Here is a 15,140-nt window from a genome sequence, read left to right as displayed (position 1 = left end):
ACATAACATTGTCGCTTTTACATACATATTCTCACCATTCCTCCCATCATAATTTAATTCCCTTCACTTCCTGGGTTATGTCTCATACCTGTGATAGTTTTTCAAGTCTTCCGATAACAGTGATACCAGTGCCCATCACTGAATATTACTGTGTTTTCAAACCGGTTTGCCCATTTATCTCAAGTTCAAAAATCCCGTTGAAAAAAAAAAAGAATATAAATTGTCTGATGATTGACGAAATCGAATTCAGTTTCATTATTTATATTTATTTTGCAAATGACACCGTGTATAGTTTTGTTATTGCTCATACGAAATGATTCTTGAGACATTTTGAATTGAAAAGCTTTAACAGGCTGAATCTCATAATGATAAATATTTTATATCATATTAATAGTAATAATAAATATGATGCTAAAACAAGAAATTCTCCTTTCTATTTTAAGAAAGGAATAAAAAATAATGATGTCTGTATATATATTTCTCCTCCCCCATGTGTGTAATATATCATCGTTAGGAGATCGCAGGTTTGGAATAGCGACATCAGTGTGTCTCTTTATTAGAACATGGCTACCATATGTAGAGGTAGTGGATACTTTGAGGATGTTGAGAAGGGAAAAAGTTTAGTTGACGCGGCAGCAGTTGGTGACTGTGATGAAGTATTACGTTTATTAGATGGCGGTGTTTCAGTTAATGCTGATGAATATAATAAATCTTTGTTTTATGCTTCTAAGAACTATGTTACTCCATTACAGATAGCAGCGGGTCACGGTCATCTATCTTGTGTTAGACTTTTGATAGACCGCGGAGGTAAGCCTAAATGTGATTGTATTGCATCTTAGTTTGTATATATATAGGAAAACGATAATAGTGAGTCATAACATTTTTTTCTTTCTTTCACTAATAAGTACGTATATAAAAAAAATAATGGTGTGTAAAATACAAACACTTGAAAATTGTGCATCTAAAGTTGGTTTAAGGTGATTTCACTGTGCTGATAGAATTGCGAACAGAAAAGGTTAGTTGAAAACTTGAAAGTCCAGTTTGCTATTCAGGTTCGTGTTCTTATTTATTAGTAGGAATGTTAGAGACATCATTATTACGTAATGAATACTATATACCAAAAACCAAAAGTTAATGTCAAACTTTAATTTGCATTAAGTATTGTGAATCACTTTTGATTGTAGGATGTAGTAGTAGTTTATCATATTTAAATACCTTCTCATGCACATAGGATTACAGAAGACTTTGTTTGGTATGCTATTTAATTGGATAAATGCCAAATATGAAATGGCCCTGTTATATTAGTTAAAAAATATTTTGAAGGCACATGGGAAAGTAGATATCTGATTTCCAACTAATAAGCTGAGGATTTGAATTCCTTCTAGAAATGTACCTTTTGTGTAAGAATGAATAGAAAGATGTTGATGTTCCCAGTGAGGAATTCAAAAGATCAGCATCATTATAGTATTTACAAAAGAAGAGTAAGTGAATAAATACCAATTTAATGCTGCATGACTTGTTAGTAGCAAGGTATGAGGCAAATTTTAGATGTATTACTGGTTTATTTGATATATCAACAGCAATGGAATTAACTGCCTTTGTTACACTATTGGAAGAGTGACAGTACATTGTATCCTTTAATTGGAAAGGATATGAGTTTGATGAAAAGAATCTTTACATATGAGCATTTTCAATTGGAGGTCAGTTAGCCAATGATATGGAGGTATCAGGGTTTCTTCTCGAAACTCCAGGTTTTTTTCATCCTACATACAGACAGATCAGTCAGGAGAAAACACACAGTTAAAAATACTATTGGTAATAGGCAATAAATGGCATTGTGGGTAGAGGATGGTGGTGGTAGTAGTATTTATGTGTAGTTGGTGGATTAAGTAGTAGAAATGGTGAGTTGTGTGTTGTAGAGCAGAATGCCTCCCACTTCTCTCGATGACCGACTCCTTGTCACATGATAGTAATATTCACTGAGGGTTGTTTAAAGCTAGATAATTGGGGGAAGGCTTTCATCTAAGCTATAAAAAAAAAAAAAAAAAATTGAAAAACCAGATGAGATGTTTACCCAATACCAGTAACACCTTCCTGTGTTATGTCTCCACTGTGTTACTACCCAAATAATGAAATGCGTGAGAATGTACTGGCAATATTGACTTAAACTACACTTATAACTAAATGATTCTTTTAACTAAGATGACATTAAATTGTCTTAAACAAAATGAAATTGTTAGTTGTGTTTTGAAAATGTTCGTTACCTAAGCTCAAGAAACTTTTGTATGTAATACAAATAGAACTTTATTTTTGTATCATTCACTTAAGTGAATACAGTGTTAAAACATGTTAAAAAGAAATTTAGTTATATTCAAGGTGGAAATTCCTTACTAGATATGAAATAAACAATTTTGCAAGAAGAAACTGATTAAAGATAATCTGAACTGAAGTTATTTTTCTTGTGAATTTCTCTTGTTTTTAGGAAATGGATCCAGTTATTCACTTCACTTAACATGACTATAGACTTATTTCTCTGCTTCATGGTAGACAACTTTTTTTTTATTTTTTTTATTTATTTATTTATTTTTTTTATATGAAAATTTGCTTTTGAATTCATTGTTTTGTATCATTATACAGTGGTTTTGTTATTCCCTCTTTGGTATGATTATTTATGTCAACGAAGAACTAAGTTATACTGTAAGTAAGCCATTTAATTCCTATTCATTTAAAGCAGCAGGACTGTTATAATAACATCTGGAGATTTTTATAAAAATCATTGAAAAATTGATTTTTTTTTATTTTTCATGTTTTAATGATTTAAAATGATTGCATTCTCACTTCCCCTCCTCCCTTAACTCTATCTTAGAACGATAGTGTTAAGCAATTAGCAGTTCAAGAGCACTTCTGCATTTAAAAAAAAAAAAGTTTTAAATACATTTAAATGTTGTGGGAATGTGCTGATAAATCATATTATGAATATGCTTTACTTCAATTGATGCATGTTTGTTTTACATCTGCTATATGTAAAATATTTTACATATTTTACAAATATTATATTTGCACCAGTACAAATAAAATATTTGTACTGGTGCACATAACAGAAGAAATCTCACAGCCAGTGTGTAACTTAATCCTTGTTTTCCAAAGGTGTAAAAATAGCAAAAAAATGCTCAAACTTACCACAAGTCATGCAAATCGCATGAAATCATCAGAAAGCAGGGGAGGAAGAGGTAGGCTAATCAGCCAATAATGAAGCTCTGTTATGCAATAGAATGCAGTAAGAATATGAGAATAGTTGACAGGTCAGACATACATTCTGCTGAATGTTGTATAAAGATGAAGTGGTACATAAAAGTTCTAAATTCTCAGGCATGGTACGAAGTAACAACAGATTAAAAAAAAACAATCCTTGCAGATTTTCAACCAACTCTCATGAGAGAAAGTTTTCAGAACTTCAGTACACCAAGAGCTCTTGGCTAACCCCTCAGATTAAGAGGGAAGACACTTCCCATCCCTGATGCTTTCTCACACATGCACATCAGTGTGTGTGTGCGAGAGAGAAACATGCATGGCAATATTCAAACAACTCGCATAAAGAGAAGAAATGGGGATAGGGCAACCAGATAAGCAGGACAAATGTATTACTCTGTATATGTCCCTGTTTTGAAATATCATATAGTCACTAAATCTTGAAAGGGTGATGGCCATGGTGCAAAATGTTTTTTTGTTTGATTTGTAAACAAATAGCCTACAGTTTTGCATTATTTTTAAAATTTATGTTATAAAAGAAAATGCAAAATAAGTTAGCAAGGAGAGTTTGGCTTGTTTTTTTTTTAATATATATAAGGTTCAAGAATGAATTCCTTCATTATTTTAGTTTGTGATTTCATTTTATTTTTGGCTCGTTATATTCTGAAAGCTGAAGCTCATAATAATGTGTAGGAGAATGGGTAATCAGTAAGAGTGCCACAGGATGGCATGAATGAAGATATCCACTCGATTATGATGTTTTGGTTATCAGCAGTGACTCTTTTAATGGTTTCAATAACTTGCGATATGGTTAGAGAATGAATGTCAATTTTATTCCTAAAAGTGTTTTGGATTGAAGAGGTGCCATATTGTATTAATTGGGTGACAGAAGTTGAAGTAGAGATGTTCGATATTGTTCTTACAAGTGGTCTTGTGCTTTGGATTCTTGTCTCTTAGGTAGTCAGTCCAAGTTTGATTCCTAGCATGGGAAACATATTTCGATGCTTCCTGGTTGGCTTTGTACTTGCTCTCCAATTGACAAGCTGTCTATTCAAATCATGTGGCATGTTTGTGGTTGTCTTCAGGTGTGACGTAAATTTTGTTACCCAGTGTGAGACCCTTGCTTATTGGAGGCCTGGAGTGATTTGAAAAGTTCCATGTTTGGTTTCTAGAGCAAGATTTCCAGATTCTCTAAAAAAAAATAAATAAATGACTGTGAAAATGCTTATTTATTTTTTTTAAATTTTAATGCTTTTAATTTCAAAGATATTGTTTCATGATCACACCATATTGGATACTTATTATACTAATTACTGGATTTCAGGAAGACGAGAAAACCAAGAAGATCCAGAAACAAGTAATCAAGAATAACATCAGAATTACAAAATATTAATTGAAGATACCTAAGGGATGCAGGTTGCAGATCATGATAATAAAAAGAAAAGTGGGGATGATAATGGCAATATCAGAAAGATCATAGAATAATTAGATTTGGGATTAGAGCAGATCATAAGAAAAATAGAATCCTTCTATGCCAAATTATGTGGTATGCCAAAAAAAAGTACTGAAAGTACACACGCTATGAGATAGCCATTCAATGGCATGCACATTAATATTAATAGATGAGCACATGTAGAGTCTGCACCATTATGTTTAGCTATAGCAGTGGTGTTGACATTAGAAGAAAAGATGTTTATTGTTGAACATTATTTTCATTCATACGGAGTTGTCATAGGCCATTTGCTCAATCATGTTTGTGAGCAGTTTGTCAAAAAGAAACCTCTTCATAAAATAATTGTGGCCCTAATTCATTGAAGAGGGTGGCGTAACCATGACCTTGAATAGCAAATGATACATTGAGAATGTGTTGGTTCTGTTCTTCCAGGATTTGAATAGGATGTCATGCAAAAAACATTCCATTCCATTTCATGCACAGGTATTCCAACAGGATGGAGCAACTTGTTTCACATCATGTGGTTCTAGAGCCTATTTATCAGAACACTTCCCTGGGAGGTTCACAGAATTCCCATACCCTATTCACATTCTCCTGATCTTGCATCACTTGATGCCGTCGTTTGCAGTATGTTGAAGGAATGGGTATTTCCCATGACCTGCTTTCAAGTCTTGATGAACTGAGGGATACAATTGCAGATGTCCCAACCCTTGTTCTCCGAGATGACAGAGAATCTTTACATGTGCTATGAAACCTGTCTTGAAAAACAAGGTGGCCCAGTCAAACACGTAATCTACCATCATTAATGCTTTATTTGACCAAGGTTCCACTGATAGTTATGGATGTACATATCATTGTGATGTTTTAAGGATACTTGTGACATAAAGACTGAATAATATAATCATGTAAACACAAGAAAGATATTTAATTAACCAAATATTTCAGTCTGGAAATAGCAGACCATCTTCAGTGGCACTACAAGAACAGTTTTAAAAAAATACAAGGTTGAATACTAACAATAGATCTATTTAAAAATAGAACAAGCTGCATGATTTTATATCACTAAGTATTGAAAGGAATATTTTTAAGCAGAGACATGATTGAAATAAAGATATTAATTAATAATATTAAATAACATGAAATTAATATGAATTAATTAGTTATCCTGATTAGACTTTCCCAGATTTTTGATATAGATATACAGTCATTCCAATTCAGGTTAGGATGATGAAGTAAGGCCTCCTACACTTTCTTTGAATAAACGTTTAAATTTATAATGGGATCTATGTAAGAGGAGAGTTTTTGACCAAAGGATGTTGTGGTTAGTTTCAATCCAGTGCTGAGTCAATCCAGATTTTTCAGGTTTGTTGTGATGAATGGAGGATTGATGTTCTTGGATTCTTTTTTCAAGAGAACGTCCAGTTTGTACTATCCAACAACACATGAAACTCGATGGCTTTTCCGAAAAGAGTACTCAACATCTTCTCGATTCTTATAATTCACCACAAAACAACAAAGATTCAATACATTGAGTTCCAATTCCTTACATCTCCGGGATTTCAGAACCTATCGCAAGAATTCTGAAGAAATGAGTTAACTGCTACGTATTCACCTATTATCAAATTATCTTCCCATTATCCTTCTCCTAAAGACAAGCTCAACTATGTCTCTTCCTGGAGTTTATCAAATTCCCTGCAACTGTGATCTCTCCTATTTTGGACAAACTGGACGTTCTCTAATAAAAATAATCCAAGAACATCAATCCTCCATTCATCACAACAAACCTGAAAAATCTGGATTAGCTAAACATGGGATTGAAACTAACCACAACATCCTTTGGTCAAAACTCACCTCTTACATAGATCCCATTATAAATTTGAACAACTATTTGAAATAAATTTGATTCAAAGAAAGCATAGAGGCCTTACTTCATCCTAACCTGAATCAGAATGACTGTATATCTATATCAAAAATCTGGGAAAGTCTAATCAGGATAACTCATTAATTCATATTAATTTCATGTTATTTAATATTATTAATTAATATCTTTATTTCAATCATGTCTCTGCTTAAAAATATTCTTTTCAATACTTAGTGATATATAAAATCATGCAGCTTGTTCTATTTTTAAATAGATCTATTGTTAGTATTCAACCTTGTATTTTTTTAAAACTGTTTTTGTAGTGCCACTGAAGATGGTCTATTTCCAGACCGAAATATTTGGTTAATTAAATATCTTTCTTGTGTTTCGTGATTGTATTATTCATATCATTATGTGTAAACATATTTCTTTGTTTATAAACCTGTTTACTCCATAAGATATCATTGTAGTTATTCAGTAACTACAATGATATCTTATGGATATCATTTTTTTGTGTGTGTGTGTGCGCACCAAACTTAAACCAGTATGAAAACAAAAATCTAATTACTCCAAATGGAAGAGGAAGAAATATGCTTTGGTGTTTTAAAAAAAGTTCAGTATGCAATGGATAGCACGAGTAGTGGAAATACATTAGGTGAAGATGAGATACTACCAATAGAAGTTCTGAAAGCAGGTGGTGAAACAGCCATAATTATGTTAAATAAAATTTATACATTGTGCCTAAGATGGAAGAGAATACCAAAGAGTTGGAATCATGTCATTCTCATAGTTTTTAAAAAAAGGGACAGAGAGGATATTAAGAAGTACTGCCTTATCAGTTTGCTCCTTTCAGCAGTCAACTAAAAACAATTAATACATGCTTTCCAAGACAAATGACTCAAGGAATTCGTATTGTGCTATGAAGGTGAAGTTGCATTCTGTAATGTATAAAAATTTTCCTGGGATTGCTGACAGAAATTCTAGATTACTACAATATTTGAAGGCCTTTTTAAAGTGAAGACATCTAGATTTCGTGAGAAGTTCAATTTCATAAAAAAATGCTGTGACATGGACTTTATCAGGAGTCACATGGGTAACACATCTCTAGCTACTTTACAAAGAAAGATAGAAAAGATGGATTTTAAAATATTTAAACACCTGAAGTGCCTTTTGATATAAGCTATGATAAAGCTGATGAGATAGCAAGATGTTATGGACATTTATGGTGGAGAGATGCATAAGACCAGCTAAAATAGAAGCATTTGTCTAGCAGTGTACTGAAGAAAGTTGTTGATGAATGATTATAGCTGAATTCAATAAACCATTTAACTTCAAAAACTTCATAGGCTCAGCAGTAGAACAGTATCAAAATGACAAAAGTAATGCATTTGTTAGTTATTGCTGTTCCACAGGCCAGTAGTGAATAAAGAGAATGAACAAAGAAGAAAAATTTATTCTGTGGGATTGGGGTTGAAATTTGAAAGGGTTATAATTAGCTGCTGACTGTAATTATTTCAGAAAATTTGTAATTGTACAACAGTTCAGCAAAAAAAAAATTTTTTTTTTTTTTTTTTTTTGCTGAACTGTTGTACAATTTATTTAAAGTTTATTCAAAATTCTATATTTCATACTATTAATGAAAATCACTGTATTCAAATATTACTTCTAGCTGATCTAAATGCTCGTGACAGATTTGATGTGACAGCTGTACATATGGCTGCTGAAAGGGGTCATTATGGTTGTCTTAAGGCATTGATAGAATCAGGAGCTGAATGTTGTGTTCCTACTAAGCATTCTAAACGAGGATGTTACACAGGTGTGTTATTTTTACTAAAATGTGAGAATGTATTTAAATCAAGATTTAAAATAATTATAGTAATTTATTTATTCAAGTCAGGTTTTGAACTTAATTTTATGGGAATAATAATTTTAATTCTATTAATATAAGTATCAGTAATTAAAAATAATGATTAGGAAACTTTGTTGGCAGACTGAAACAACGTTTTCCTGCTTTTTCTATCAGTTGTTGTTTATGGGGAATCTAGCAAGTTCAGACCCAGAAGACAAATATGCTCTTACGTACTAGTCATTTTGGTATTCTTTGTTGCTCAGAATTCATGATCTGTGTTGTGGTCTGACTTCATGGAAAAAAAAAAATTATCCTAGCTCTTCTACTAAAAATTATTTTCGTCATAGTATAACATATTTTCTTTTATTAATTTACACTGAAGTTCCCTCCCTGAACTTATTTTATACTGTGTGTGTGTGTGTGTGTATGTATGTATATATATATATATAATATCAGCTGGGTGAATATTTTTTATAGCCAAAGAATTTGTTGGATTTTTCTCTTTCTCAAAATTTCATTAGAGATCTAGATTGTGACTCCTTATTTTTGCTTTTAATAGAACACATGATAGGATTAACAGTTCACTTCACAATAATTTTCATAATTCATGGCTGAACATATTTTAGGAAAAGCTGGAATCATACTAGACATCCATCTTTCAGATGTACTCATTTAAAATTGTACTATAATAATAATTAGGTAAATATGTTTATAAGAAAGATGTGAGAGGATGTTAAACCACATATTGATACAATAAAATTTCATATCATTTATCTGGTTTAATATCACATAGACACATTAAACACTCATTATCAGTTGGTTTTTATGAGACTGCCCACAATTCAGAGTTTGAGCCTGCACTGCCTCACAAATATACAATCTGTATTTCAACCAAAGTCATGTTGCAAGCAGGACCATATTTCCCCATAAGGGAAAGTAGACAGTTGATTTGTCTGTGGTTAGCAATGTTTATGTATCTTTTTTTTATTAACTGAAAGTAATTTATTATGGTTTAGCTGGTAGTAACAATGCCTTTCGGATTAAAAAGATCATCCATATCCTTCTAGGATGCAAGAAACGTTTATAAAGTTATCAGCTGAAGTTGACTTAGCCAGCTTTATGCAGAGGGATAACAGGGTTGTTCCTGCTAGAAACTTGGGATTTTCTTCCCACCACTATAAAATAAACCAACCAGAGAATATATGCATTCAAACATAGCATCATCATCAAATTCCTGCTATGTACCCTCAAGGGGTGTACAGGATATGATAGTACTACATGAAAAAAATTACATCATTATTAATTTCCTATCTACAATTTTCCTCCAAATCAGTTCTGTTACTTGAGTTAAGGGGATAAAAATCCCTTCTTGTTTTTCAGCCAGTAAGCGAAACTAAGATCGAACACTACGATCTGTAACGTTTCATGCCGACGAACTGTCAGCGTATCCAAGCGTAAGTAACCACTTGGTAGTGCCACACCACGGCCAACTCGTTGCAAAGGTGAAGCAAGCTTCCTCACTGTTCTTGATATTTTTCTCATAATGTAAAACACAGCTCTTAAGAGATGTAGTACTGTTTTACATTATGAGGAGAGGTCACTACCCAGACCAGTTTCAACCTTTTTTTGAGGTTTCATCAGTGAGTAGCTAGACCTTGTTAATAATATCAGAGTTTAAGTGAAGAAGACTTACATACTTTTGCTATACGATTGACCGAAAGGTGTGTCACTATATTGAAAGGTGTGTCACTATGTCACTATATGAGAAAAATATCAAGAACAGTGAGGAAGCTTGCTTCACCTTTGCAACGAGTTGGCCGTGGTGTGGCACTACCAAGTGGTCACTTACGCTTGGATACGCTGACAGTTCGTCGGCATGAAACGTTACAGATCGTAGTGTTCGATCTTAGTTTCGCTTACTGGCTGAAAAACAAGAAGGGATTTTTATCCCCTTAACTCATATCAACCTCGCCAGAAAAAAAAATAGCCTTTTGGCTTTTCATCTTAGTTATACTATGTTATAATGAAATATAGTGACACACCTTTCGGTCAATCGTATAGCAAAAGTATGTAAGTCTTCTTCACTTAAACTCTGATATTATTAACAAGGTCTAGCTACTCACTGATGAGACCTCAAAAAAAAAAAAAAAGATTGAAACCGGTCTGGGTAGTGACCTCTCATCATAATGTAAAACAGTACTACATCTCTTAAGAGCTGTGTTTTACATTATGAGAAAAATATCAAGAACAGTGAGGAAGCTTGCTTCACCTTTGCAACGAGTTGGCCGTGGTGTGGCACTACCAAGTGGTCACTTACGCTTGGATACGCTGACAGTTCGTCGGCATGAAACGTTACAGATCGTAGTGTTCGATCTTAGTTTCGCTTACTGGCTGAAAAACAAGAAGGGATTTTTATCCCCTTAACTCATATCAACCTCGCCAGGGAAAAAAAAAAAAAAAAAAAAAAAAAAAAAAATTGGCTTTTCATCTCAGTCTGTTACTTGTCAAGACTCCAACATTATCAGATGTTATATTTCTATCGTCTAAGGCACTTTGTACTGTATCAATCCACCTATATCTTGGTCTTCCTCTGGGCCGTTTTCCTGCCAACATGGCAGAGAACACTTGTTTTGCTAATCTTTCCTCGCCCATTCTGTTTAAGTGACCATACCACCAGAGATTAGCTCTGCTAACGCATTCCTGGATGCTGACAATGTCAAGTTCTTTCCTAATATTCTCGTTTTTAATATAATATTGCCATTGATGCCATCTGTTCATGCCTGTGATCTTTCTCAGGACTCTCATATCTGTGGTCTCTAGTCTTTGGTCAAGTGTTTTACTTCTGACCCAGCTCTCAGATCCATAAGTTCAAACTGGTTTGAACACCAGTTTGAACAGCTAATTTAGTGTTCTGACTAATTTCTCTCTTATTCCATATAAATTTATTCAATTGACTTCCCACGATACCAGCTTTGCTGATTCTGTTGTCTATTTCTATATTTAATTTACCATCCTCAGTAAACATCGTGCCTAAATAGCTGAAATGTTTTACTTGTTCCACAGGTTTTCCATTCACAACACAGTTGACATTTTCAATGATTCTGCCTATTGTCATTGTCTTTTTATTGCTGACCTTCATACCATATCTATTACAACAGCCATTCAATTTAGTCAGAGAATCTTGCAGACTTGTAGCAGATTTATTTAGAAGTATAACATCATCCGCATAAATCAAAGAGCTGACATTAACATCTCCAATTTTGATATCATGTTTAATACCACTTTCCTTCATAATGTGATCCATATAGATAATGAATAACAGAGGGGATAATGTACATCCTTGTCTCAAACCAGATTTAATATTAAACCATCTTCCTGTACTTCCTTCAATTCTAACTGCTGACTTACAACTCAAATAAAGGCTAAGTATAGCTTGATATAATGCCCAATTGACGCCATATAACTGCAGCGTATTGAATAGCTTCTCTCTTGGCACCTTGTCATATGCCTTTTCCAAATCGACAAAACTCAAATACAGATCTTTGTTATATTCCCATGCTTTCTCGACTATTTGTCGTAAAGTGAAGATCTGATCCTGACAGCCTCTATTTGGCCTGAATCCAGCTTGTTCTTCACCAAGCTTTTCTTCCACAATTCTTCTCAACCGTTACTCAAGTATACTTGCATAGATCTTGCCTGGAACACTCGGTAGGGAAATACCTCTGTAATTCTCACATGCAGTTTTATTTCCCTTTTTATAAATGGGTACTATGAGAGCTCTACTCCAATCATCAGGAATTCGTCCCTCTGTCCAGGCCTTCTGAACTATGCAGTGCAGCCACTGTAAGATTCTTATCCCACCATACTTCAGCATTTCTGGTCGAATATCATCTACTCCAGCTGCCTTTCCACATTTCAAGCCTTTGATGGCTTTTTCTACTTCAAGTATGGATATGTATTCCTGACTGCATGCCTGGTCAGTGTTTTTTACCACTATGCTGTCATCACTGCTTGTTTCATTTAGCAGTTTTTCAAAGTAATTACTCCATACTTCAAGGATATTTTTTTCTCCTGTTTTCATGTCACCTTTATCATCTCTAACTCCTTTTACAGCACTCTTTCCTCCATTCCTAAGCTTCTTCAACAACCTCTAGAATATTTTGCCACCTTCTTGATATTTATTTTCTATATTCTTGCCAAAGTCCTCCCAGGACTTTTGTTTAGCTAGTTTTACACAGTGTTTAGCATTCTTGCATTTGTCTCTATATTCTCTAAGAGCACAAGCTGACTTATTTGACAGGAACTTTTGATATACCTTCTTCTTTTCCTTCACTGCCTCTTTAACTTCCTGTGTCCACCAGGGAGTTCTGATTTTTTTTATCCTTGCAGAAAACCTCACCACATGCCTCTCTGGCAGAATCAATCAATGTTTTCTTCAGAGTTTGCCAATGAATCTCCAAGGTTTGATTCCTGTTCTCAAACTCTTTCATTTTTTCTTAAATAATCTGTGTATTTTAGTCTACAGTTCACATCTGAGAGCTGCTCAACTTTTATTCCCTTTAAAACTTTCTTACATGTTATTCTTTTTCAATATGAAATTCAATTTTATCCTGCTCAAGACTAAATAGTGATCACATCCAATTTCAAATCCTCTGTACACTCTGGTGTCCTGCACCAGGGAGAAAACATCACTATCAACAATAACATAGTCAATGAGACTTTTCTTATTTCTAGCCTCTTCTCTCCATGTGAATTTGTGCACATTTTTATGTTGGAACATGGTGTTAGTAATAACCAGTCCATATCCTAAGCAGAAATCCAACACATATTTGCCATTATTATTAGCTTTGCTCTTTTCTCCAAATTTTCCCAAAATATTTTTGTTATGTCTTGCAATCATTTCCTACTCTGCTATTTAGATCCCCAACAAGGACCAATTTTTCATTGTGTCAGTTGCTTTTTCTAAAGCTTCAAAAAATTCCTCCACTACTACCTTTAGTAGAACCTTCTGTGGGACCATAGGCACAAATAAGTCTCATTGTCCAGTTCCCCATTCTCATATATGCCTGCATTACTCTACTTGAGACTGGCTGCCATTCAAGAAGATTAGCCTCGTATTTTGTGTTGAATACTATGGCTACTCCTTCTTTTTCTAGATTGTCATTGCTTGTATATAACATTTTGTATTTATTGTTCAGAAAGATCTCACCAGTTTTGGTCTTTTTTGTTTCAGTCACTCCTATTATGTCAATCTGGTACTTATCTAATTCCTCAGCTAGCTCCATTTCTTTGCCATTCAGGCTTCTTACGTTGATAGTACCGATCTTTAACTCTGGTGATGTTGAGTTGGGGTTTGTTTTCAGATTTGTTCCAGTAGCTGACTTTTCGCTGTTCGCCCTGGCAAAAACGACGGGGGCCTTGTTTAACCAGGCGACGCTCCAGCTGGCATGAAATTTTGTCATGTTGTACCATCATTTTTTTATTTTGATTTAACCAATAAGAATACAATTTGGTCTGCTAAATCCCAAATTGCCAGCCCATCCTCGTTCGTTCAGTATCCAAGTAGATACCCAACAGGGTGCACCATGAGAAGGTGAGGATTGGACATTAGGTCAGAAGCCCTGGTCGGTTCTCCACATTCCTTTAAAAGCTATGTGGAGGTCTCCTCTCAGTTATACTGCTTTGACCCTTAAGCACCCCTCAAACATAGCAGACTGTGGATATAGGATGACCTTATTTTTATAAAAACAGGTTACTTGATTATAACCTACATTTTGCAACATTAAATGAGCCATCTCTGCTTTTTAATGTATATAAATACTTCTGACCTTCCTGAGGTTGTAAGCATGGTGAGCTATGGTATGTTAAACAATTTGGAAATGCAGTTAATAAGACCAAAAATTAGTACGTGTTCAAGCCATTTCAGTTCTCATAATTAGAATACTGGTTTTTATACCAAGCAATAAAAATCATCTACCATCGAAAGGCAGTCATCCCTTCTGGTTTTTTGTCAAAACACTTGACTTCTGTTCTACATTGCTCTCATGACTGTTGCATTTAGATGGTTCTCTTGCATTATTACCCACAGAGAAAGCCTCTGACTCATTTAATTTCTGTATGGTTGACCTTGGCAGATATCTCCCAACCATTCCAAACACTCATTATATAATACACTTGTTGATCATTTCCAAGAAAGAAACCAGAATGTCTTATCCAAATTAGATACCAAAAAGTCGTTGGTCGGTCCTGATGTTATTTTTCCAATTTGTTTAAAGATGTGTGCTCCAGAGTTAACTTGCATTCTATATTGCCTTTTTTATGCTTTCATATTTCATTTTCACAGGTATTATTATGCAGAATTGCATAATAATAATGCATGGAGACTCATTGAGAGAGATCCAAACTACCTCTTCTACAAACAAAACCTATCATACATATCCTTAAACTCATTCTGTCAGAGAGAAGCAACTAATTTTAGCAATTCGTTTCACTCATTCACCATTCTATGCAAAAATTCCTTTGCATTAATTTTATAAACCCCCTTTAATATTAAAAGTTTGTCATATCTTCTCTTTTCTGCTTATCGACTAAACTTTGTAACCCACAAATAGTTTACCTTTATAGGAAGCATTCCAAAGACCTGTCACCAGTTTAGTCACTTTTCTCTGAATCTTTGTCGACCACCTCCTGTTCTCCAGTAGACCAAATCTGTGTACAGTAATCAAGAT

The 15,140-nt window shown here is 34.0% G+C and overlaps 1 protein-coding gene across 1 annotated transcript in view; it reads left to right on the top strand.

Moving 5' to 3' along the window:
* The first annotated feature begins 560 nt into the window (after nt 1-560).
* The window catches only part of LOC150106849 (uncharacterized), a 99,174-nt gene continuing 84,594 nt past the window's right edge, over nt 561-15,140 (top strand). Inside the window, exons 1-2 of the mRNA XM_090392767.1 lie at nt 561-807; nt 8,233-8,379. Coding sequence (XP_090248893.1) covers nt 564-807; nt 8,233-8,379 — 391 coding nt within the window. The 5' untranslated portion in view covers nt 561-563. The remainder of the gene's footprint in view (nt 808-8,232; nt 8,380-15,140) is intronic.

This window comes from Typopeltis vanoorti, chromosome 5, assembly GCF_054136105.1.
Source record: "Typopeltis vanoorti isolate ZY-2024b chromosome 5, IOZ_Tvanoo_1.0, whole genome shotgun sequence".
Taxonomy (NCBI): Eukaryota; Metazoa; Arthropoda; class Arachnida; order Uropygi; family Thelyphonidae; genus Typopeltis; species Typopeltis vanoorti.
This window is presented reverse-complemented; position numbering and strand designations above follow the sequence as displayed.